A 27,509-nucleotide genomic window follows, 5' to 3' on the forward strand; every position below is an offset into this window, starting at 1 on the left:
ATCACTGCAGAAATCGTGCTAAAGGTGAACATTGTGCTTTGTTTTTTCCTTTAAGATACGAATTCTTAGTACAGATACTGCTACCTGCTTCTGCGTAGTGACAGCGGTTCTATAGAAAGTTTGAACAGAAAGACATGTCGCTGGCACGGCCGTATATTGCGCGCTGCACATCTCCGAAGGGTTGGAGTAGTCATATTCCTGGCGTGACGTTCATATAATTTTTTCAAGATTCATCCGACATCTACTTAACGTGCAGGAACAGAGCGCTTGCATGCCTTGTCTAAAGCCGTCTCTTCCACGCTGAAAAGCCTGGCTGCGCGCGGTCTCAACAGTCTCAAAACATGAGCGCAAAGGGAAGATCGTTCACTTTGGATGACAAGAAAATAATCACAAGGATGCTATCTTCATAATGCCCAGTGAACATTACAAAACACTCCCACTCCTTGCTTTTATCTGTCTGCTAACATGGTCCATAAGTGCTGTTAACAGTCTGGTTCATAAATATAATCTTCCGTGCGCTCATCTGAGTAGTCGACTACCCTTAAGCAGAAATTGGGTAAAGCAGTACCTCACTATAGTAGGCAAATTCCAGTAATATTTGCAGGTTATTCCAGTGCCTAAGTGTCCCATACAGAGTTAGGAAATACAATCAAGTTTACGAATTTTGTGAGCACATGAGCTCACCCATTCTATTCATGCATATAAGACTATTGGCTTGAACAGCTATTTACCGCCGCAGGTCACAGCACTTCTGTGCCAGGTAGCGCGTCACTTTCTTGTGGCGCTTTTGCAGGTCCTCGGCCGAGCATCCCTTCTGTTTCAGATAGTGCCAGAAGGAATCTGCGCAGATGGGGTAATAAGTAATGTTAGTGTGGTTGAATATAAAAAATGAGCAGATGCTGAGGCAGTGATCGAATAATGAGCATTAATACACCTAACATAGGTCGCCAGTTCGAATCCATGCAGCGAGATAGGCTCTAACTACTAAGTCTATGCTGCACGACAGGCTGAATCGTATGACACCATCTGATACATTCTGTGCCAAACGGTTCACCCACAAATATTACACGAATGTCGAGACTAAGCAGCCAGACTTTAATGCGTGCCAGACAGATATACATATACTGATCGACATAGTTTAGTTTCGAGCTGTGGTGCTCGAGCATCACACTGCCTCCTGCTATTATTTTATTCCATTATGTAACCACCTCGGTTCCCATGGCAACTGCTGGGATACACTGCTGCATTGGAGGCTGCCATCTTGGATTCTATCCATGATATCAGCACAACTCTGAGGCTCAAAACGCAACCAGGCTCAGAACGCAACGCTCTAAAATTACAACCTCGGGCCAATAGCTCTGGGGGACAAAGCTTCACACACTGGTGCATAATATCACACTTCAGATACACCCAGCAAAGCGGTAGAGAGAAAAGCCCTTTAATGAATAACAAAATTTAGCTGGACTTTAAAAACCCACTTACACTTGCATAGGTTTGGGACTTGGGGGAAAACAGAAGAGAGATGCAGAAAATTGCAAAGGTTTTCAAGCAATTTCAACAAAATTTCAAAAATTATACAGCCCCTGAATTTGGGATGGCATACATCAAAGTGGTGACAAATGGAGTGACAAAGTTCCTTACACACAGAGTGTGCATTGATGAGAAATGAGGAGGTTTTAGTGCTTATCTCGGAGATTAACAGCAAATAAAGTTTATTGCACATCTCTGCTGGCTATGAAAGGCTAACCGCCGAATTCAGAAGTGCACCTCAACTCTACACTCCGTCTCCACTCTGTGGAGTGGAGAAAACAATTGCTCTTCCATTTGATGGGCAGTTAGGATTGAAGAATGCTACTCGGCATTTCTGCAGACGAGGAGCTGCTATAGAAACCTTCTTCCAACCCCCGTCCCTCGAGGAAGCATGAACGGCAAATGAAGGTGAGCATAAGGCGAAAAGTTGCCTTTGGCTATAAAAAAAGCATGGCATGTCTATTAAATCTCTGTTTTGTCACGTTGCACCACCTTAAAAACACAAAGAACCTCACCGTTTATTAGCCTAGTAAACCATCTTTTGCAAGCTGCATGACGAAAGCAACAGAGAAAAACTACCGGAAACGCTTGCACGTCTGGCAACTTTTGCTGCCAATGATGTAGCGTCTATGTAGGCATTTACGAATCGCATGAAAAACTGCCACAAATGGAGTAAAAAACTGCCGTTCGTCAACTTGTGGGAGCTTTGGCTGGCCTGCAGAGGCCATCGGCGAAACTGAGAAGGTTTATGGGGTTTAACGTCCCAAAGTGACTCAGGCTATGAGGGATGCCACAGTGAAGGGCTCTGATAATTTCAGCCACATGGGGTTCTTTCATGTGCACTGACATCGCACAGTACACGGGCTTCCAGCACTTTGTCTCCATCAGAATGCGACTGCCGCGCCCGGGATCGATCCTGTGTCTTTGAAGTCAACAGCTGAGCACCGCAACCACTCAGCCACTGTGACGGCAGCAGAAAAATAAGATTCCCCAGAAGCGAACAGTGCATGCGAGTTTGGAGCCCAGGGGGTTTCTTTTGAGCCGCACTGTGTCGTTCTTAATGGATCTCTAGTGCTCCAAATTTCCTGGACATTAGAAGATTTCTGGTACTGCCTCCTGCAAGAAGTAGGACTTCCTGGAACGCTCTGGAGTCCCAGTATATAGCTCGGAAGTGTCCCCCTGGACTCTAAAAAACTTCTGACAAAGACTGTACCTTATACAGAACACAATGGGCCACATTGCAAACTAAAGCAAAAAAGTATAGGACACTAGTAAGAATTGATGATGAAACGCATGCAGCTGAAAGCAGATTTATTGAAATGCATAGTGCACTGCGATAGACTAATGGTTTTAACTTACCTGACACTGAAGCCACCTTCACTGGGGACAGTGGAGGGTAGGTTTTTGTAAGCCCTTTCGAAAGGGCATAGTTTGACAGAGTGCCTGTCAGGCTCCTCTGCGACAGGGTTTCACTGCCCCACAGGGACACGGCCAACTGTTTGCAGAAGGTCGAGTCCATGGCAGACCCCAGCAGCCGCTCTCATGTGCAGCTACTTAAGTAGTTGCCATGGCCAACATGTACCTGAAGAACAGATATGAGCAAAGCATAAATGGTTTGTAATATTGTTTTAGATACAGAGCTCACTTGACCTAAAACTCCGCTAATATGAGAATACCTATTTCTGTGGCCTATGAGGCAAAACAAAAGACATGTAAAAGATGTAAGAAATATGAAGCACAGTTTTTAATGTGATTCCTGAAAAACAGCTTCAGATCATCTTTGCAGATGCAATCAAGCACCTCTAAATCTTCACTTATTCATCCTAGCAGTAACCAAGTGACAACATATGCCCCTCACAACCTGCAACCTTTTTGCGGAACATCGCAAGACCAACAGGCTAAGGACTGCTGTCAGGTGGGCGAGTTGGTACTCATTCTTTGCAGCAAACAGCACAGAAGATGGCGGTCTAAAAACAAGAAATATATATGGCATAGCACTAAACAGCGTGACAGAAAAATACGATTATAAATTATTTAGCGGTCATAGGTGAGTACCCCATGGTGATTCATGCATAGTAGTGTCTTCCGGCCGGATCATTGTAGAGACGAAAACATGCCACAAAAATTAGGTGCCTTACTCTTTTAATAGCTACACGGCTGGGAGTTAGACTCGAACATGGCAAGCATGCGGAAGGCAGGAAATTCGATGTGGACAAGTAGTGCGTTCGGCGACGGCACAACCAAAAGGATGGATGCATTGAGGAACACACGCTGCAAAAAGCATGCTACCTGAGGCAAGTCACACCAGTTCCTGAACCGGAAGAACAGCTGCTCTGCTATGTGATAGAAGTGGAGATCAATGGCTACGCATTGACAACGGACATGCTATCCGATTTCTTGTGGGACGAGCATGCACCAGCCAAGAGTAGGAAGACTCCGTGAGTAATGACTGAATGTAGAATAAATGCCGTTCGCTCCCCTGTTGGCATTTTTGCTTAAATTGTTTTTTTTGCACATCGCGTATATGGGCCACACCGTGAAAACTGCCGCCCCTACACACGTTTATGCAGAATTCAATGTGGACAAAACCACTCTTTTCTACAAGCTGTTGCCAAGCAAGATGACACATAACGAAGATAGCTGTGCAAGGAAATGGAACAAGAGCATAAAAGTCATGAATGCAGCAAACATGCATAGGACAGAGAAACTGCAGCTCCCTATTATAGGAAAGGCTCTCAAACCTCACTGCTTCAAGAATATCCAAATGCTCCAGTACAATACACTAGGGGTGTGCGAATAGTGGTTTTTTGATTCGAAGCGAATTCGAAGCTAATAGCAATTTCTTCGAATAATTTCGAAGCGAATAGTTTGAATAGTACTTCTGGCACTAAAAAAAGGCTGAATGACAGTAGGCATTTCCAAACCATTTATTTTCCTAACACACGATGCCATTACATACTGCATGAGGCTTTATTTAAAACCATGCTTCAAAATTTTAAGAGATCACCTAAAGTGAGTTAAGAACAATTTTTACCAGTTTGGTTATAAAAAATTATAACACATAAAAATACTGTCTGCTTTCTAATAAGAAATTAGAGATAAAATACAAAAAATTACAGTATAACAGAACGGTGCCAGTAGTACAACCAATAACTGAAACCATAGGAGTAACTGCACTACACTGCAGCAAGAGCACTGAGAAAAATAATGAAAAAAAGGACATTCTGCACTACCGGTGACCAGTGGTCGAATGTGTCGAATGTCCAACACTGAGCTAGGCAATCACGTTCGGTGCACCGACTTGCCACTTGCGTTGCTTGCGTTTCTATAGTTTAGGATCCTCACTTCTTGGCTTGGATTGCGCCTCCTTTTCGGCTACGCCGATGGGACTGCTGCGTCCAAGTGCTTTACAAGTGAGGGAGGCAACTGGTGTCACGCGCCTATTTTGCAGTTTTGAGGAGGGCAAATATGCTCTGCATCACATTCACGCTTCGAGAGACAAAGTGATGACTATTACTTTCACAGAAAATAAGCAGTAAGTCACAACAGATCATCACCAATAAATCTTTTGAGTTGCAAGTACTTTGTACCATGATCTCAATTTTGGCTTTTTTTTCAATGACTTTTGATTCTTCAAATAAAACTTAATTTAAACTCATTATCTTTGTGAAATGTGAATTAAAAACTTTTACTGTAGTAAAAATGTGTGTCAATTGTGTCAATTTATGTGTCAATTTATGGCTGGCAAACAGCTTATGAGATAAAGGGACGAAAGCAAGCACGACAATCTGAAGCAACATGGAAGCAGTTGCACATTGCTGCGCTCATTTAAGAATGATAAACCTAGTTCCATCTCGCGTCACATTGTGATAAAGCTGCATGCCGGTGACATTCAGCATGGACAAACATTACAACCTTTCACAGCAATGTCACAGGCTGCTATCTTTCTCAACACCAGCTGTTGTATCAACTTCTAAGTTAAGGCGGGACGAGGGCCTTAAAACAGACCTTTTTATTTGTGGCTATAATGTCATGAAATTTTGCACACAGATGCGTTTTGCTCTTCTGATTTCAAATATGTAGTCGTAATTGAGCTGGTGGTCTTAGATCAGAAGTTATCTTAAATTCTAGAGTGTAATTAGGTAATTTCTTACGCAGCTTTAATGAACTTTCTCATTGCATTCTGTTGCTTTTACTTACATGAATTGATAGCCAGCAAATTCCCATACCCGATGACATTCTTACATTTTTGGTTTAGGCCACTTATAAATAGCAATTTACAATTAGCTTAACGAGTTGCCGTGTAATATAGTGTGACCTTTTACTCTCGACATAGTATGTCAGGATGGCATGCCTTTAGAGAAAAACGAAGAATGTCATCGGGTATGGAAACTCTCTGGCTATCAGTTCATGTATATAAAAGCAACAAATTGCAATGATAAAGTTCATTAAAGCTGCGTAAGAAATTACCTAATTACATTCTGGACTTCGCAAGATCTAAGACCACCAGCTCAATTATGACTGCATATTTGGAATCAGAAGAGAAAAATGCATCTGTGTGCAATATTTCATGAGATTCTAGCCATAAACAAAAAAGTTATTTTTAAGACCCTCGTCCCCCCTTAAAAAGTTTGTGTTGGAGAAAATATCACAATTTGCTAACTTGTAACATGTTTTTCACTGTTTCTCGAAGGTTCAGACCCTGACTTACACTTGAGCACTTATTTTCAGTTCATGTGAGCTTGAAAAGAGAAGGGTACTGTCAAGTTACAGGAAAAGCTTCACTTTTCAAGCCCACAAGTCCCGCTGAAAGTGCAATAGAATTAAGGCCTCAGCCCTTCCTCACAGGTCACATGAGGAAAGCGTGCTGGGTATATTTTACAAACCAGCCTTTCTTTTAAATGACCCTCTAGAACTGGGGCAAGGAGGATGTATCTGTGGAGCCAACCTATCTACATTAGTTGCAGGACCGAAGATGGCTCTGGGCCCCTATGGGCAGTAGTACACCCCATGCATTATTGATTCTGAACATGAAAGCATCACTAATTTAAAATTTTAGATAATTTTAAGAAGTTGTGCACACAAAGACAATTGGGCACACTAGACATTCTCCCACACTGAACCGCTCAGCGGAGAGCACACTTTTATCCCTCTCCCATATGTCTTTACTTTAGTTCCTTTGAACTGCCCTCTGTCCCACTTTCCTGTCTTCGGCTCTCAACCCCATCTAAGAAGGGATGACTGTGTCAATGAGCAGCCGCCAATGTCCCACTTCCCTTCGAGTCGAGGGCAAATAGTTTTAAAAGAGCTAGATGTTAGGCTAGTTGGATTTGACAAACTATACATATTTAAATATAATATTTTTAGTACAACCAGGTCAGGAACACAAAGAATGAAACACTCGTGTATTGCTGCTGTTTGTCTTTCGTTCTTCACGTTTCTGTCCTGGTTGCACTAAATAAGTATAATTTGTCGTATATAGTTTTCTTCCAGTCAGACGAACCTTGACCTTCTTGAAACCTTCATGATGCGCATCCCACAAAACTTGACGTTATCTCTACTACGTATGAGAGCACATCAATGAAACAGCTGCACGTGATGCAGCGAAGAGCTCCCTTCTCTGCCCATGAGGCCACCCTTCAGGACAGAACATGCTCTGAAGGTTGCCCACAACACGATATTTGGTCACAAGTGAACCTGCTTGCTGCCAATAGCCTGCCGAAGCTTGGTAATCAGAAAAGCTGGCCACACATGAAATTACGTGTTCCCAACTAAAGTTACGCCTGTTTTTACTTCCAAGGCATTATTACTGCGAGGGAAGCGTGGAAATGCATCCAAGAATAGCTTAATAACATATTTCTGAGCCTTCTTTCTTAAGTTTTCTTCAGCATACATACCTTTTGACCGTCTTGCCACCGGCTGTAGGCTGGAGCCGGCAACAAAAGGCGCCTCGCATCCTGGGTCGCTCACTGCTCACGAAACAAGAATGACACATTAGCCAGTTGCATTCAAATATCCTACCTTCTAAAAGAATTTTCAAATGAGGAACAATAGCACAGCATTCCTACACAGTGCCAATCCAACACAATGACAATCTTGGCAGCGAGACAACAGTTCACATGGCCTGTAACGACTATTCCCAACTTGACAGGAAATATCCAAGGCCTGTCATGCCAATAAATGGCTTTGCTATGAAAACAAGCCATGCACGTCTACAGTTGTGCCTTGCTAATATGAACTCAATATAAATGCAGTGATATAATTGGCCGAAGCCACTTTGGAGCCGCCAAAAATGCTTTTTGGTGCACAAAAGTGATTGTCTGGCGCAGTCAAACACATACTGTATTTTCCAGTGCATAAGTATTTATTTTAGCTTTCTCATTGATGCAACTTATATACGGTGAAAAAGGACGTGCCAATATGCAGCATCTTTTGCCATTACTAGCAATTATGTTTGAAAAGAAAATTGATGAGTAAAAGAAAAAATAACAGTTGTTGCAGTTTTCATGTAGTGCGATCCACTACCGTGATCCGCTTACGCGGGCACTCAACTACACCTGTGCAGTGGTAGGCATGTGCTCCCCAGAGCCATCTGCGCAATACCTAGATAGCTCACTGCTGATGCAGTTCACGGTAATTAACAGTTGGGGGGGGGTGCCGCTGGGCAGCCCCTCCCCCATACCAAAGAAATACTAAAGAAAGCCATACTAAAGAAATAAAGCAAAAAATTCAATGCCACGAACAACGCATTTCCAGCGTACCAGTCGCGCGCTGCTGCCTCTTCGATTTAAAAGGTCAAGCAAGATGCTACAAACTTGAGCAAGCATTGAGGAGTGCCTTTACAGAAACAAAAAATCAGTAAGCTAGCAAATTTCCCCATGAGGGACCCCTGAGACCCTAGGCGCTGCACTGAAAAGTGGCGAAGACGAGCGACAAGCGCAATTATAATCTTGTGCAAGCACTTGCACAACCGAGTGAGAGGTGGCTCTCTGCACTGATGAGTCAGCGGCGTGCTGCTATCGCAACAGCACCTAGCGGCACGAGCTCAACAAACGATGAGCGGCAACTAGGAGGGACAGAATTTGCGCACTCACAATTAAGAAAGGACTGGCATGCGCCGAGCACTGGTCTCTTCACCAGGTGCACGGCCGCGAGAGTGCGCAGTGATATGCTCTCAGCTGCTCCCACAACCATGCGCGATGGACCAGTGACTTTTGCCCCCGATAATACATATTAACAAGGCACGGCTGTATGAACAAATGCAGTGCTTCCAACAAGAACATACCTGCTATCTGACAATATTTAGTGAGATTCATTCACTTTAGGAAAAATCAACTTGGCTTAGCTGGACTCTGTCCAGAACAGCAGTAGCACGACCAGTGCATGGCAGTGAAATGATCAAATACTGTACATTTCATACTGCTTAGAACAGACAAATTAAGGCTGTAACATTAAAATTCTTAAAATTACCAGCAAGGCTGCAGTTAACTGAACTCCTGCACTAAGGTGAACATGTGCCTGAGAAGCATAAACGCACAAAAAGTTCATACCAGCTGGCTGCGGCAGAGGTGAAGCTGTGCCGGCATGCTGGCTCGGAGTCCCAGGAGCAAGGCTAGGGACTGGAAATTTAATGAGCACATAAGATCATTTCATTTTCAGTGAAAGAGTTTATATTTAGTGAAAGCTTTGTTCCTTTCAGGAAAAATCAATTAGGCTTGGCTGCACCTTGTCCAGAAAAGCAGTAGCTGGACCAATCTATGCCAGCGGAATGATCAAATAATGTAGCGCATTAACAAAATTCTAAGTCGACCCATTCTTTCTAATTTGAGAATCTGAATTAGTAGGTTCGACTTACAATCGAAACCAAACCATAGCGCCGTAAATAAAGGCGAGAGAAACGAGATACCAGGGATGCGCGTGGTTGCAATTTTATGCTTGCATTTGACCATCCTGCTTTTTTTTTCAGAAGGCTTTTTCTTTTACTTTCAACAATGCAATCAGCAGTAAAAAAATGCCGATAGTTGATGGAAGGGCCGAAGTTCCAATCGCGACGGCATTACCACTTAGAATAGCAGCACTTCTGGGGAGTGTTGGTAGCTGATAGAAGAGCCGACGGTGCTCGCATGTAGTTTCTTTGTGGCTTTGTTTGATGCATTTGACAACTGCCGGCCACGTTTTACCAGTTTTTAATGAAGTGCTTCATCAATCACCATTTGTGCTCTGGGTCTGTTAAGCGTCCAGTGCTTGTTGACGGCTACATTTAAGATGGCTGCCATTCTTTGTGCTGAAGGAACGAACAACTACGTGCCAGGCTGCAAGTTCGATATCTCAGCATGAGGGATACAGGCAGGTGTGGCAGCTGCAGTGAGGCAAAACTTGCAGTTGTTCCATGTGATATCGTGCTGTGGCTGTTTGCGAGTGCAGGATTTCGTGAACAACCACGTGCTTTGGTTGTTTTCGCAGTGAGGGATTTCCCTGGATGGCGGTATTAGAACGACGTGCTGTCAGACCGCAGCAGCGACGACTAAGGCAGTGCTAGTGAGGACTATGGCGCAAGTGTTGATGAGTAGCCCAGTGACTGACACATTTTGATTTTGGAATGTGACCACGGCCATGCCTGCATGCGGCTGCCAATAGCGGCTGACGATAAGTGGCGGTGGCCGGGTAATGCTATCACATTCTACTTTTAAAGGCGAAGCTTAAGCAACCTCCAAGTTTGTTTGCTTTTTTCTGACACGCAATATGGGGGTCACCTTACAATCATGCAAATTCGGTACATTTCATGCTGCTTAGAACGGACTAGTTAAGGCCCTAACATTAAAATTCTTGTTGCAGTTAACACAAATTCTGCACTGAGGTAAACAACATCAGGGTGTCTCAAAAGCATGAAAGCACAAAAAGTTGATACCTGCTGCCTGTAGCGGAGATGAAGCAGACAGAGTCTGTGGAGGACTGCTGCTGCTGCTGGCACACTGGCTCAGGGCCTCAGAAGCAGGGTTGGGGACTGGAAATTTAATGACCACATGAGATCGTTTCATTTTTAGCGAATATCTCTGACATTCTGCATATTCTTCTATTTTTTCTAATTTAGTTTTATGCAACTTGACTTCCTTGCATTTCCCTTTATATTCTGCCTGGCTTAGTGCTTTTTGCATCTGAACTGCATCTTACATACACTAGTGTTATTTAGCCTTCCACTCTGTATCAGTAAATGTAAATGGGACTGACAGCACCCAACTTTTCCAGTGCAATGGAAAACTTGCACCCCTATTACACGACCCCTTTCAACACCATTTCAACTGACTGTCCTTTCAACTGAATAGCAGTAAGCTGTGTTACAAGCCAGTGCCAACAGCCATTGAGATCTGAACTACACTTCAATTTGACTAAAGTCAGCGGCCAAAACTGAACAGGTCCACTGATACGATGGACGTCAATGGACCTGTCACACTCACCTAGTCAAGAGAATTTCTCACAACCAAATCACACAAAAGGCTGTTGCCTTATCTAGAGTAAGTTAATCAACAACTTTGCTTGAAACTGCCCATGTAATAGGGGTATTACTGTCTAAGATGCTAGATTCTGCAACAGCTTTGTTAGAAATGCTGCAGAATATCTTTAGAAACAATTTTTCAATCAGTGAATGCACCCGTTTTTATGCATTCCAATTCTGGAAACCATGTCAGAGTGCACAATTGCATACCAATTGCATACCAGGAAAAGTAATGTACCAAAGTATAATGCAAACCTGACCTTCCAGATAACAATTTCAGTTTTAGTATAGAGCAACATCCATTTGAGTTTTCATGCCTGAAGTTGTTATGGCGCAGTGACATACGCCTCGTCGACAAAAGTTTCAGCGGATCATGTTTACTGCTTCATCCAATAAATGCAAAGAACTGCGACGCTGTCTAGTGACACAAGCTCAATGCACTTCATTGCCAATGTAATGAGCATAACTTTTCATTGAAATGCACACTAGAGAAGGCGTAAACTATAATGAAAGAAGAAAGCATTGAGCCTTTTACAACAAATCAGTAATGTTTCACCGAGTTGTAGTCACACGGTGGGATACACCGATAATGCCAAGGTTTCATGGAAACATAGCACTTTAGTTTGTTTTATGTTTTCAATGGCAATATAAAATTATTAATCATTGTTCCTTGGCACTGCAGTGCTCATTTTTTAAAATATGAGGAAATATCGCTCATTTCCACTAAAACTTCAACACATTTTTATCAATAGTAGGTTCCCTGAAATTAAAAAAAAAAAATTTTGAACAAAACCACATCAGGCATGATCGGCAATTTTCCCCAAGAAAATTGGGGGCAAAAGCAACAGACCCCACCTCTACATTCTGGTCCTTGCAGCTCGGTGTGAGAACGCCACCTGACAAAACACTTTTGGCATCGAAACCGGCACAGAGAACCTGTTTCAACACCAGAACTGCTTTTTCAGGTGGCACTCTCACTCGTTCTTTGAGACAATGATTTGCCCACAACGACCATGTTTTAGGTGCACTCCAAGGATGACATTTTGCTTCAGCCATTTTTGTCGTTTTTTTTGTTCACACAGTTGGTCACGTGGGCGCTGGCCAGTGTAAATAGTGCTGTAATCTAGATTCAATAGCAAATGCTGAAACACCTGCAACCTCGCTATGCCATTCTGTGTTGCAAAAGAGCTTTACGAACCTGCTGCTTCAGGTAGCCTTGGCTGCACACAGTTTGCACTCAATAGCCCATGCCTGGACTCCGATATGGAAGAATCTGAGAAGAATTTACAAAGAGAAGCATCAAATTACTGGACAGACATGCCAGGTTGAGAACACTGAAGATGAGCACACAAATTGTACAGAAATGCTCCCTGCCTTCTCATACCTAAAATTACAAAGGTAGAATCAATTGATGGCGCACAGCTGTCTTGATGCAACCTAAACACTGTGCAGGTGTTTTTCACATGCAGTTCTTGAACTGTGTAAATCCTACTAATAGTGAGCACCTCCTGCAGGAAGGCAGCCCTTTTCCACTGTTAGCCAAGTATATAGCATCGCAAAAGCTGTCACTTCGTGACCAAAGGTGCAAGCCTATGCGAAATAGCAGACGGAGGGCACCCCCTCACAGCGTGGTGCAAAAAGCAAACTTGCTAAACAAGCAAGCATTTACAGCACAAATTATTCACATACCCTTATCAAAAATTTTCGCACAGAGGGCCTTCTGTAGCTCCATGTTGAGGCTCTCGAGCTCTTTTACTCTTGCCTCCAGCTCCGCAACCTTGGACTGAAGGTTCATTTCCCTTGAGCCCTCAGTACCTTCCATGTCGTCCTCCATCAGATCATCTTCAGCCCTTCTTTCTGCCAGGGCCCTAGCACTGGACTGAAGGTTCATCTTGGACTGAAAAATAAAGAAGTGCTTAGTCAAATTCTTGGTCCTTCACCAAATGAAGTGGATGTAAGCTCTTTGCAAGCAGGATGAAATACTGACTTATCAAACAAATGATTTAGGCCTTATGGGGCTTAATGTCCCAAAGCGACTCCTCTAGCATTTCGTCTCCATCGAAATACAACTGCCGCGGCTGGGATCAAACTCGTGTCTTTCAGGTCAGCAGCCGAGCACCATAACCACTGGTCCTAAACCTTTTCCCAAGCATTTTAGCCCACGGAAAGCCAACTACCCCGTCAAGGGGCAGCTTGTACCCCGAGAAAACTGGTACAAAAATGAGACTAACAGAAACTCCTCTGATTAGACATCACATTAGAACGTGACAAAATTGCAACCATAAAAATTATAACAAGTCATTTTGCCTCCTGTGCAGGAGCTTTGTTCACAATGAAGTGATTAAAGCTGTATTGGATTTAAAGAGAGGGTCAGGAAGCATATGTACACTGGGGGTTTACTTCAGTCGCTGCCATTTAGGGTGTCATTAGTCATATGCATAATTACAGTTCTGTTGCAGGCTAAGGTGAGCAAAAAAACTTTTTTTTTAGTTGGCAGTATGCACAACCACATCCCCCCATCAAAAGTCGTAGGCAGATAACACACAGTGTTCGGCAAAACTACTCAAGACACCGTTTTGTTTCCAAAGCCATTATGCTCTTTTCGGCGCATCACAACATTTCCACCTCGCTAATGCAAACACAAACAGTTGAGCAGAAAACGATAGGGCAGACTGGCTTGTAGTGACATACACATGAAGGCTATGTTGTCGGCATCATTTTAGTAGCATACAGGCATCAAGCCAAGACCAACAGTAGGCGAGAGGGCACGGTGAAGCAGAATTACGAGCCCGAGGAACTGATGAGTGCTGGATAAAGGCAATATCTCAGACTAAACAATGACAAAAATGGCACAGAAAGAAACTGGAACCACCTCTTTCACCTTCAAACAGCAATACCCATGAAATTAATCAGAAATTAGGAACAGATTCTTTTCACAGCAAAAAACTAGAGTCACTCACGCACTTATTGCTTCCTAATTTATGAATAACAGAAGCCTAAAGCAGCTCCCCTGCTAGTTGTTGTTTAGAACGGCCAAGAACTTTTGTTTTTCCAAAAAGAGGATGGCATTTGCAGCTCAAACAATGCTTAAGCAGGCTGTTAGACTGAGATGATTTAAAAGAAGCAGCGTGTTCAGTTAGGCGTTCACTGAAGCAACGGCCGGTCTGCCCTATTTAGACACTGCTACAACTCAGAGGGGCCTCGTAAACAACACCAACTTTGCACGCAACGAGCATGCATGGTTACAAGCTTTATGCTGCAAGCCAGTCTGTTATGGCTTTGGCTCGCCAGTGCGCAAAGGCTCGACAGTTTTCGAGGTGCCTAGAAAATAACTTCCACGCCAAACTTGCTTGTTATCCTCAGTGGACAGCTGGGCATGCATTCAGTTCCTCGAGCAGCTCTTTCCTCGTTGGAGTTACATAGCCCTCGTCGCAGCGCCACCCCTCCTCCTCTGCTCTGAGGGTGTGTTCGTCGTAGTTTCCCGTTTTCGTTTGTTTACTGGATGTTTCTACTGTACTGATCTGTGCACCTTGTTTGGATTATTCGTAGCGGCGACTTGGGTTTTCCCGCGTTGAGCTTACACTTATACCGCGAAAACGTTACCACGTTCAGGAACTGCAGGATAAGTGTTGCATTTGGCATTCGAGGGAAAAGGCAAGAAATTAATTTATGTTTTGAGCAAGTGCAGCGGGAAACAAACTAGATGCAGCATCACTATTCTCTCTGTAGACTTTCTGAGAGCTGGATGCATTCCTTCTAGGACTGTGGCAAGCAGTAGGTCAATTGCACACAAATTTATTTCCCTCTGGTGCAAAGTAAGGAGTGCAAACATAAAACCCAAGTTGGCGCTACAAATAATTCAAACAAGGTGCACACATCAGTGCGCAAAGTAGGGAGTGCAAACATAAGAAAACCGAAGTCGCCGCTACGAATAATTCAAACAAAGTGCACAGATGAGTGCAATAGAAACATCCAGTAAACAAACGAAAACGGGAAAATACGACGAACACACTCTTAGAGCGGAGGACGAGAGGCGGCGCTGCGAGAATGCGAGAAGGGTTATGCAATGCCAACGAGGAAAGAGCCCCTCGAGCTAGTAATTCTGCTTCCGTTCAGCGCTGGATTATGGGGGGGTGTCTAAGGGGGCTGCAGCCCAGGGCCTCACCTCGGACAGCAGGAGAAGGGGCCCACTTATTCTAACCTGCTTAGTGTATGGAACCGCGGGCAATGGAACTTCGAGCGACACGTATGAAGCGTATGAAAACCAGAACGAGAAGATGGGCCCCCACCTTATGTAACTTGATTTAGCCTAATCAGTTGGGCGCAGCTGGTCGAGCTGCAAAAACAGGAATCCCCTGGTACCCCGGAGGGGGCCTCCTTTCTTACGAAGCGATATACGCGTTTGTGTACGGATTCCGGAAGGGTTTTCGTGGTTTTCTGTCAATCCCCCCGTCCAGTGGCGTCTGAAGGTGTAGTGTGTTTGAGAATCCTGGTGTCGGCATAACAGGTGGGACTCCTGCCTCGCCACCAAGAATTCTGCTGGGATGGCTTTCATAATCCGCTAAAAATCCACTAACTAATTTTTAAACCCGCACATATATCACATGTAAAAAATACTTTCTTGGCGCCCTCTGCATGGCATACAAATATAAGGCAATGCAACGCATCAGTGTCACAAGTATGATTAGAGCAGGGTAGGCAAAAACGAAACTAGAATGCGCAGCAAAATTTGAAGCGGCGTCTATGTGTGCGAGTATCATATACAGACTGTTGAGAAAATAAACGCGTGCAGTAGAATGCTTTTTTGTGCCACACGGGTGGATGTTCGAATTTTGCACAGATAAGACATTTGGTCGTCAGAATTATATACAACACCAGGTTTTCTTCTTTAGCTTTACCAAATTGAAAAACTAATCAGGCTGTGCTAGCTTCTCGGAACTCGCACAGTTTCACTTTGTGCTCCGGCGGCCACTATGGGCTTTAACGTCCCAAATCAAGTCCAGCTATGCGGGACGCCGTAGTGGAAGGCTCCAGTCAATTTCAACCACCTCAAATTCTTTAAAGTGCACTGATATCGCATAGTGCACATGCCTCTCGCATTTCGCCTCCAGCGAAATGTGACCGCCATGACCGGGGTAATTTATTTTGTACGTTCTTTTTTCGTGGGATCGGTTTTGTAGAGCCAGGTGAAATTTAATTTTCGAGTAAATAAAAGGCGCAGAACTGCCTCACTTCTAGGTGGACACCTCAACTGTGCCTTGAGGGGAGGGAGGAAGGTGTGAATGAAAGGAGAGAAAGAGGTTTCGTTGATTTATTGGTTTATGGGGGTTTAATGTCCCAAAGCAACTCAGGCTATGAGGGACGCCGCAGTGAAGGGCTCCGGAAATTTCGACCACCTGGGATTCTTTGACGTGCACTGACATCGCACAGTACACGGGCCTCTGGACGTTTGCCTCCATCGAAATTCAACCGTCGTGGCCGAGATCGAACGCGCGTCTTTCGGGTGAGCAGCTGAGCACCATAACGTTACACTGATCCACCGCGGCAGCAAAAAATAAGAGGTGCCGTTGTGGAGTGCTGAGGAATAATTTCGGCCACCTGGGGATCTTTAACGGCCTCTGAAATCGCATAGCACACGAGTAACTTTTTGCATTTCACCTCCATGAAAATGCGGCCACTGTGCGGCTGGGTTTGAACCCGAGTACTCGGCTCAGCGCCGAGCACGCTCACCACTGATCCAGGACTTAAATGCTGCTATTCGAATGTGCCCCGTGAGAGTAGTATCAAAGGTTCGATGTATAATCAAATGAATTTAATAACTTGCAGTAATACCCTCTCAGGACACTAATTAATGAGTGTTTCTATTTCCTAGTCGCTGCCGGCAGCTGGAGTACCCAGCTTAACTGCAGGAAGCTGGCTAAGCCTGCTTTTCTTTAATGCGTGAGCATTCAAACAGTGCTGCGAACAAAAATCCCACTGTCGGCTTGCGTACAGTGTCATTGAAAGAGGAGAGTAGGCGGCGCGCGCAGCGCACTGCAATGCAGCCCCGCAACTTGTCGGTAGGTTTGAGTGGCTCTTCCGTGGCGTTCGGCGCTCGACCACAGATGTACACGTGTCGCGCGTTCCAAGAGTCGCGTTGTGTTTTGTGCGCTGTAAATGTAATGCTACTGCGTTACTGTTGCATGAATCCTTTTGGTTGCACTTCGTTCTTTTTAATTAGGTGTAATTACAATGGAACATGGGATTTATTTGAGTAGTGTAGCATGGGGACAGGGGGGTCAGTGGTAACAAAGGGAGACGGGGCCTACATTCTCATTAGCCCAGGGCCCCCATTTTTCTTTACCCGGCCCTTTCTTTCAGTAGCAAGTTAGCGCTCGTCCTGTGTACTGCTTTCTCGCGCTAAGCCCACCCGCAAATCAAAAAATCTACTGGAACGACTGTTTTCTCGCGCTAAGCCCACCCGCAAATCAAGAAATCTACTGGAACGACTGTTTTCTCGCGCTAAGCCCACCCGCAAATCAAAAAATCTACTGGAACAACGTTTTTATTGCTGCCGTGTGACCGACAACACCTGAAAGCTGTGCAGGCAAAACGTGGAACGCGTGCATGAATCTCCTAGGCTCATCACTGATCCAAAAACTGAGCAATAATATCAAGAACATGGACACAGTACACATGCTGATACTGGTTCAACGACAATAGCGGTTAATGTGGACTAAGCGCATAATATTCAGCAAGCACAGGAAAGCCGGTTGGACGCACCTTTTTCCGCGGCGGGCCTTCCTTGGAGGAAGACTTGCGCGAGGCCATGCGCTTGTTCTGCCGCCACGTCCTCATTTCTTCTGCAGAGTCTGCAATTTTTACCGCAAAATTATGATAAGTGAACGCCAAAACCGTGTTCGGCAACGCCGGAAAGGGTCCTAACACTTACCTGTCATGTGTACAATGGTCGCCTTGTAAAACCTGCCCCGGGTGGTGCTGTCGCCTTCCCAAAAAACATCGTACGACTTCCCTCTTTCGAAGTCGTCGATGTCATTGGGACGGAAATTCCTTACGTCGGCGTCCGATACGACGTACCGCTTATTTTCGCCTTCGTATTCTACAAGCACGTACATCGTGTTGCTTCAAACAAAGTGCGTGCTCACCTCAGTACCTCTGTACGCTAAGCGGATTCTCCGAAGCGGTATGGCTACGCCTAGTCATGGCCGGCAACCGAATTGACCAAATGTCTTCGTATTTGTCGGAAACCAAACCGCACCAATTTTTCTTGTAAACAAGCATTTATCTGTCATATTTAATTAACATTTAATTTATTTTGTCTATTAGGAATATATGATTAATTGCGGTTTTCTACGCTAAGGTTTTGTTATTGTTTTTACTGAGTGCCTTGAGTATAGCAAGCAATGTGCGCCACCATGTTTGCGGTGATAACAAGAACTACAGAGGCTAGAAGGTTTCTTCTAGCCTCTGTTTGCGCGGGGTGTGAATTTTGCGCGGGGTATGATCTCCCAGGAGGCAGAACGAACATTAAGACATAAAGACTGGGACCAAAGAGAGGGGGAACTAATATGGGTGCCGGCACACTCGGGGAACAGGGGAAACGAGCTGGCTCACAGTATAGCTCGAGGTTATGTCAGCCGAGCAGTGAGCCGGGTTGAATCGTCAAATTTCACGAGAGATGAATTCATATCATTTCACGAATACACCAATCAGTTTAAATTGGAAAGGAGGATCTATCCGCCACCAGACAAAAAACTCGACAAAAGCCAGGACGTAACGTGGCGTCGGCTCCAGACGCGAGCCTTCTTTAGCCTGTCGAGACTAGCACACATGTATCCAACACAATACAACGCTACTTGCAAACAATGCGGGCAGACAGCCGGATATGACCACATTTTATGGAGCTGCAAAAAGGCGCCGCCACCGGCGGACCTACTACCAGTCCCTTCTCTAGAGCGGTGGGAGGCTATACTGGCCAGTGCAGACCCGTTGACGCAAGTCCGGGCCACTGAGTGGGCTCACAAGGTCGCCATGGGCTCGAAGCCACCTAGTATAATGCCCACTAGGGCTCAGTGCTGACAATAAACGGTTTCCAATCCAATCGACGCTAGCGCTGTTGTTGGTCATAAAGAATATATAAATGAATAAGTCCGAATATTGAACAAAAAAAAACAGATTGAGAGAAATAACCACCGATAATCACAGGGACATCCTTGGGTGTGTCGTCGAGCGGCACTGCGAATACAGGGAAAACAGAGGACAAGTAGGGCCATCGTTGGAGGTGTAACTAAGCGGCATTGCCTATATGGGGACGACAGCGGACATTTAGTGCCATCGTTGGAGGGGTAACTAAGCGGCATTGCCAATATGGGGAAAACATCGGACAAGTACGGCCAATGTTGGAAATGGCACATTGTGGCAATGCCAATATGGGGACAATGAAGGCAACATTGGCCCTGTATAGGGCCACACATAGCCAACAGACTCCCAATATTAGGCCGATGGTTTGTGCTGCCTGGGTGATCACTGATTGATATATATAAACGATAACTTTAATGACATATATCAACCCTGAATTTTTTAGCATCACAAGGAGAACAAGAAGAAAATGTTCTTTTGCAAGTCGGTATGACATTTTACGGCTTAAAAAGCACCCCATTTAAGAAAAGCAGAATGTTGTGCAATGAACCTCTCTGTTCTTGCATCCCAACAGCATCAAAAGCAACGCAGGCATGAGACATCACGTCAGTAGTTTGCAACTACTGAGGCCCTGTTCGTGAACCACTTGGCTGCAGTACATGCGCTTTGAGAGATGGCGCAGACGAGTTCAATGCTGCAGCTGGCTACTATCTTTTTTTTTTGCTTCCAGATGTCTCCACTTCCTGGTTTACAGCCCTTTCACGAGAGCTACAACTCGCTGCATATCAGATGAATGCGCGTTCACTGGGAAGGCAGAAAAGGCAGTTCAGAGATGAGGTTCTCCTGAATGAAGAGAGCCACGAGGTCCTTTTCATTCCTTTTAATTTCTTCAGGATGGTTGAAATTACTTTCAAAATCACTTTAGTGCTGGCTTGGTGTCAGTTCCCTTTAGCTTACAGGCTTATGAGGGTTTAACATCCCAAAGCGACTCAAGCTATGAGGGATCCTGCAGTGAAGGGCTCCGGAAATTTCGACCACCTGGGGTTCTTAAGCATGCACCGATATCTGATTGTTTGAACAGTGTTCAATAGGTGTTGATTTCTTCATTCAGCTATGGCGATAGCAAATTCGGTACAACGCTGGATCACTGCCCCCAGTTTTGAGCTCAGCGAGCCATTTCTGTGTCTTAGACCTTTCATTTTTACAACGTCATTTTTCACTGCATGCTGGACTCTTTATGCTTGCTCTATAGTAAGGAGAAGCAACAGAGTTGAGCAGGGATTCTGGTTTAACTACTGTAATCTTCATATCAACACAGATAATCGGTCTACATGGAGACCTTTCCTTGTCGTGCCATTGTCACGGTGTCATTTATTGAAATTGTGGATTTACGATTTTTGCATTACATGCCACAGCTAGAGTGGGCGGCTTAAATCTGCATGTTATAAGCTCAGCATTCGATAACAGTGGTACTCTGCGCAGTGGCTTTGTTCGGGCTTACTAGTCCTCTGTAAAGTTATGTTTCTAGATGTATTCTGGCCCTGGCCAACTCCGTGTATGGCCGGGGGGAAACTGTTCGCAGACGAAAACTTCTTTGAGGCTCGATGGACTGCCGTCTCCTCGTGGAGGACAATGGGAAACGTGGAAGCGGCTAAGAGCGGTCCACACCAGGCATCGTCTGGCCTTTCCCTGAACGGAACGTTTCTACCTGGGTATTTTGATCGGGCGTCCGGCTAATCCCTACGGGGACCCTACGGTCAGGGGTAGCGCGCCACCCACCAGTTGTGTCTTGTAGCCTCGGCTACGTGGGCTTCGCCCACTTCTGTGGTGGGAGCGGGGGACGTGTCGTGCTAGGCTAGTACAGTTCTTTCCGCCAAAGCCTTCATGGAATTTTCCCATCTCGTTATAAATGTCCATTGCGCCACAGGTCTGGAGGCACATTGAGCCTCCTCAGTAGCCATCCACTTTGAACACACTACAGGCAAAGTTGTGGCCTGGTACTATGCCAAACGCAGCTCTCATACTTCCGAAAGTATACTTGGGTCTCGTTATGCCTGGGAAAGCAGGGACCCCTGGGACGCCAGGGAAAAGAGGTAGGGACATTCTCTATGGGTTCGCTACAGACTCGGGCTCAGCCCAAAGCCGCGCCCCTGGGGCCCTGGGGCAGGGAGGCTCAGCCTCTGAGGGTTTGCTGGTAGGCTTGGGCTTCTGCCTAACAACGCCCTCGACTTGCCGAGGCTACAGCATGCTCGTCACAGAGTTCGCTGAATGGCCCGAGCTTCGGCCCATATCGGCACCCTCGGCTTGCCGAAGAGGGAGCTTGCTCCTCACAGTGTTCGCTGGTTAGCTCGGACATCGGCCCATAAGGCGCGCTCGACTTGCCGAGGAGGCGGCTTGCTCCTGACAGGGTTCGCTGGTTGGCCCGGGCTTTGGCCCATAACGGCGCCCTCGGCTTGCCGAGGAGGCAGGTTGCTCCTCACAGGGTTCGCTGGTTGGCCCCGGCTTCGGCCCATAATGGCTGCCTCGACTTGCCGAGGAGGCAGCTTGCTCCTGACATGGTTCGCTGGTTGGCCCGGACTTCGGCCCATAACGGCGCCCTCGGCTTGCCGAGGAGGGAGATTTGTCCTCACAGGGGTCGCTGGATGGCCCGGGCCTTCGCCCATAACAACGGCTCTGGGCTCCCCCCTGAGAGGAGGCTTCCCCTCCAGCAGGCTGAGACCCTCACTTCTGCACTAGTTCGGGACTCCCTTGGGACTAATGGTCACGCACATAGCCGTACGAAATGATGAGGGTTGCAAACTGCAGGAGTAGGTGGTTCTTGAATGGGACCAAAGCACATGTCAGGATTCCTTTCATTCACATCAGTACTAGCAACATGTGCAGAGCTAACAAGCTGGACTGTAAGTCATTAAGTTCCTCGTCTCTTGACAATAAGCAGCAGGAGCAGCTTGGTTTGCTGGTGTGTCGCTATGACTAGTGGTGAGCAAGCATCATGTTCGTTTATGAAATGTCGCAGAGTTGAAAAGGTTCTATTGAATATGCATGCAGATGTCATGAAAGCCCCCATTTTTCTGCTGCAGGCTGCTATACTAAAGGCACACTAAAATAATCGCAACTGTCTCGCGAGCATTAGCTGTACCGTAGACTGTCTCAATGAATCGTGTTGCAAATCTAGTTGGCGATACATTGTTTTGGAGTGGCAAGTCCATTTTTTTACTTTGACAATTTTTTTTATTTCAAAGGAACCTGTAATATGAAGAGTGATCTTGAAGGAGTATAGACATCTAACCTTTGAGTGTATGTTGTCTTGTTTGTAATGATGAATAATTAAACATGGATTACCATGTGGTTTTCTCCTACGACCTCGAAATAATTTATAATCTAATTTTTTCTTGTGCTGTTTCGGTTCCAACAGCCAAACAATGGCTGTGAGGTCAAAGTGTGCTTGTAGGTCATGTGAGACATGAAAACACAGTGACGTAATCGTTTCTTCGTAATTTGAATTCACAATAATTCTTAAGCCAGCCTACCTCAAAGCTGGAATGTCAGAGAATGTAGAACAAGCGATTATACTGCAATTTTGTCTTTCCTCGTGTGACCTGTAAGCACACTTTGTCGTCATAGTGATCATTCTGTTGATGAAACTGATATAGCCTGAGAGAAATCACCACTTGGTGATTCATGTATAGTAATGTCTTCTGCATAATTGTAAACAAGAAAACATGCCACAAAATTTGAGCATCTGTTCTGTTTTAAAAAGAGCTGTGTGTCTGTCACCCAGACTTCGCGCACTTTTAAGTGGGAAGCTCCCAGACACCCTTAGAGCGTGTGGGGGTAGCGGTCTCGGACTCAAAGGAGATGCCCTCGACTCAGCGTGGCAAACTCAGCGGAGACCAGCTACCAAGTGACAAGAGGTTTTTGGTCGTTTGGTACCCAGCTTTCGCCGGTCGCAAGCCAGTGAATGGGTCGGAGCCAGAGGCTTACAAAACAAAACAAGGTTTATACAGCGATGAGACGATACAGAGGATTTCACAATCACTAGTACATGCACATACAGAGTGATTATCCAAAAAATGCACTTCGTGCAAAGTTAAACTCGAGAGAGAATACAATACACAGGCAATATAGCACCTAAAGTGCACTAACACAAGAGAGAGATGTAAACAAACAAAACACAATTTGTTCACCGGGCACTGCGGCAGACCGACGACCAGAGTTCCACGACGATGCCGTCCCGCAGACCGGCGACCGTTGCCTCGTTGGTACGATGCTGGCCGAGTGGTGTTTTCCCGGGAGTCGAACGGGCGCGCTTCGATGAAGCTTAAATGGCGGTCCGGACTGACTGATAGCTGTCAGCGTCCTTCTTTTATAGGCTCGCTCTCACGTCTGTTTGTTCTACGCGCCAAAGTAGGCGCGCACATACGCTTAGCATCTCCCGTGCTGTCTCCCTTCCTTTCTCTCGCCGGCCGCGCGTCCTCATTGGTTAAAGTCAGGAGTCGTTTCGCGAAGGTTCCAGCGTGTTCTAGCGTGGCGCCGTCGTGGCGGCGTAGCCGACGTCCGAGTGCAGAGGAGGGGGACGTGACTTAGTGCACGCAAGGCTACGCCCTTTTCCTCCGGTCAGCAGTAGAACCGACTCGCATGCTCGAGAATCTTCGGCGTGGATGACTCATTCCTTCGGCGCACGCTGTGGCGATGGAGAGAGAGGCACGCGCTCAGCGGGGGCTTTCCCTCTCTCCCGTTGGGCTCGCGCCGGCGAGACGCCGTGCGCGCGGCGGTTTTTCTTTGTTTCTAAAATGCGCTGAATTTTGTGACACTGCCCCTTCCTTTAAGAATATTCTGTAACAATATTCACAAACCACAAAATTCGCGCGCACATGCATGCGCTCACACAGTCAATGGCGAATGCCAAAGTACACACATCAATACCTTGATGCTTTCTCATACATAACACAGTGCAATAGACAGGTCGCACTTCAAAGCACGCCTCAGTTTGGCGGTTGAATTCACGCACACATGCATGCGCTCACAAACACACTGTGAAAATGCATACACCAATGCAATGATGTTTCCACATACGTAACTCAATGCAATGTTCACAATGTACATAAAAACACACCGCGATTGGGCAGTACAGTAACACAACATTGCAAACAGGAAGCACACTAGTATGAGGCATACTTTCTCCTATACTTCCACATTTGGCCTACACAGCGGGCTCGGAACAGGATTCTTTCGCTCAAGGTTTCAGTCGCGCTTTTAGTTCTCTTACGCACGCGACTCTGACTTTTCTTTCTGTCGCGAGGTCTGATCTTCTTTCGCTTTGTGTTGAGGCTTCTCTTCCTAACGCTGTTTTGGCCCAGCTTCCTATTCGTACTCCTCTCAGTGCATCTGCTCAGGCTTCGAGCCGCACTCGTGGATCTCTTCCTTACACGACTCCTTCGCTCTGTCAGGGTATGCCTCTTCCCTTTCCGCCCTGGGAAATTCCTTCATATCCCGCGTGTATAAACAGGTTTCGGGGCGGCATGCACATGCGAACAAGACAATTGACATGTTCCAAGGCACTTGCATCAAAATGCAGAGGCTCACGATAAGAACAGGTGTGAACACACTCCTGGTCTCCTTCCCGAATTCGACAGTGCGACAGAAAAAAAACCGGAGCAATGTGCCGATCAGCACTAGAATCGTTTCCATAGTCTGCCTTACAATGAGTTTGGCAGAAACTCCTGACACATTGTTTTCGCGTGTCCTTCTCTGGTTTTTCGTTCCTTCCTTCGGCGTTCGTGCACCGCTGCGGCCACTCACTGGCTTATCCTCTAGCTTCTCACAGCTGTTTCCTTTGTTTCCGCATGTTTCTTGCGAAGAAGGCTTCTCTTGCGCGGAACGTTCCTGCGCTACATTTTACCGTTCTTCATTCTTGGGGGATTCTTTTATTCCTTTCTTGTGCTAGCTCGCTCGCGCTTCCTTCGCCGCTTTTTTTCCTGTCGATCACTGCGACGCTCTGACGTGCAGGATTCGCATTTTTCTCCCTCGCGGCGACCGTCTGGGTCCTTGGGAAATTTTGCCCCCTTGATGTTACCCAATATGAGGTCGTATATGGGGCGTTCCATGCAAAGTGCAGTCAGTTTACCGCTGTAGTAGGGAGTCTGCACCTGTACTCTAGCTTCTGGTAAGCGCTTAAAGGATCCGTCTACTAGCCGCACAAGGCTCTTCGTTCCAGTGAGATCCTTATCTCGCACCAAGCCTCGCTTTATGATGACCGCGCTGCTTCCTGTGTCTCGCAGCACTGAAATTCTTCGCGGCCCTACTTTCCCTTCCGAGACAGGCATCCTGTGCATTCCGGCTTCGGGTCGCGCGTTCACTACGGCGTCCACGACGGGCACCTTCTTGCCGTTCTTCAGCTCGACAAAGCCGTTTTCGTCTTCTTCCTCCAGGTGGTCACCTGAGGAGGCCCGCACGCACGATACCTGGGAAGCGGACTTGCCCGGGCTGGAACAAGCCGCGGCTTTGTGTCCCTTCTGGCCGCACTTAAAACAAGCTGTCGGGTTACCGTTCGCAGCGCAGTTGCGGCAGTTAGATGCGTAGTGGCCTGTCTTATTACACAGGTAGCACTTCGGTGGAGGCTTTGGGCTCGATCGAGTATCGCGGCTGTCGGATTTCTCTGCGCTTTCAGAATTTGCATTCTTAAATTTACTCAGGTTAGTTCCTCCTTGGGCTTCAAGAAATTGGTCGGCAAGTTCTAGCATTTCAGAGAGGGTCTTGGCCCTTCTCTCCTTGAGATATAGCGCCAGGTTCGGGTGACAACTGCTCAGGAATTGTTCCTTGATCAGCAGTTCGCGGAGTGCACTGTACTCCTGTGCGATTTCCGACAGTTCCGTCCACCGATCAAAATAGTAGCTTAATCGCGCCACATATTGGGTTGCCGTTTCTCCGTCTGTGGGCTTTCCTGTCCGGAATTTGTCCCGAAATCCCTCGGTGGTGAGTCGGAATCGTTTAAGCAGAGCGGCTTTCACCTTGCAATAACTTGCTGCGTCTTCAGGAGACAGTCGCCCGAATACACCTAGTGCTTCGCCACTCAGACACGTGCTTAGAACGGTGGCGCGCTCACTGTCTGACCAATTCTGGCTCACTGCGATCCCTTCGAATCGCTTGAGGAATGCGTCCAGATCGTCCCTTCTTTCATCAAATCTTGGAAGCAACCTGCTGGCATCTATACGCACGCTGCTACCTTCCTCTCTAGTGCTCTGAACTACAGCTGAATGATTTGCACCACGTTGCAGTTCCAGCTTCGCGGCAAGCAGCTTCATTTCGCGTTCAAATTCTCTCTCTTTCTCTTTCTCGGCTTCTTCTCGAGCCTTCTGCCTTTCCTTTTCAATTCTCTCTCTCTCTTTTTCGGCCTTCTCTCTTTCTTGGTCCACCCATTTACGCAGTCCAGCTCCGGACAACCCCATCTGGGTGCCCACCTCTACAAGCTCCTTTAAATTCATAGTTGGAGGCCGAACTCTACATCAAGGCAACTAATACCTCTCCACGGCGAACCTCATTAACCGCTTCGACGCGGCACCTCACAATATCGCTCTGCTGATAACACTCGTTTACGACCTCTTCGTAAACTCCTTCCGACTCTTTCTCCGTTCTCTGTGCTTGCAACACCAAACGTCCTGTCGCGGACGCCAGAATATATTGTCACCCAGACTTCGCGCACTTTTAAGTGGGAAGCTCCCAGACACCCTTAGAGCGTGTGGGGGTAGCGGTCTCGGACTCAAAGGAGATGCCCTCGACTCAGCGTGGCAAACTCAGCGGAGACCAGCTACCAAGTGACAAGAGGTTTTTGGTCGTTTGGTGCCCAGCTTTCGCCGGTCGCAAGCCAGTGAATGGGTCGGAGCCAGAGGTTTACAAAACAAAACAAGGTTTATACAGCGATGAGACGATACAGAGGATTTCACAATCACTAGTACATGCACATACAGAGTGATTATCCAAAAAATGCACTTCGTGCAAAGTTAAACTCGAGAGAGAATACAATACACAGGCAATATAGCACCTAAAGTGCACTAACACAAGAGAGAGATGTAAACAAACAAAACACAATTTGTTCACCGGGCACTGCGGCAGACCGACGACCAGAGTTCCACGACGATGCCGTCCCGCAGACCGGCGACCGTTGCCTCGTTGGTCCGATGCTGGCCGAGTTGTGTTTTCTCGGGAGTCGAACGGGCGCGCTTCGATGAAGCTTAAACGGCGGTCCGGACTGACTGATAGCTGTCAGTGTCCTTCTTTTATAGGCTCGCTCTCACGTCTGTTTGTTCTACGCGCCAAAGTAGGCGCGCACATACGCTTAGCATCTCCC

At 46.3% G+C, this 27,509-nt stretch overlaps 1 protein-coding gene across 1 annotated transcript; it reads right to left on the reverse strand.

The window, feature by feature from the left end:
* Positions 1 to 727: 727 nt before the first annotated feature.
* On the reverse strand, positions 728 to 18,138 carry LOC149369517 (uncharacterized). The gene is made up of 7 exons (XM_089575790.1): positions 17,955 to 18,138; positions 17,786 to 17,874; positions 12,713 to 12,920; positions 10,439 to 10,534; positions 7,428 to 7,499; positions 2,890 to 3,069; positions 728 to 840 (listed from the first exon to the last, which is right to left on the reverse strand). The coding sequence occupies exons 1-7, from the start codon at positions 18,136 to 18,138 to the stop codon at positions 728 to 730; spliced, it is 942 nt and encodes a 313-aa protein (XP_089431916.1).
* Positions 18,139 to 27,509: the final 9,371 nt, after the last annotated feature.

Source organism: Amblyomma mixtum, chromosome 1 (genome assembly GCF_055824585.1).
Source record: "Amblyomma mixtum isolate Tamu chromosome 1, ASM5582458v1, whole genome shotgun sequence".
In the NCBI taxonomy this organism is placed as follows: Eukaryota; Metazoa; Arthropoda; class Arachnida; order Ixodida; family Ixodidae; genus Amblyomma; species Amblyomma mixtum.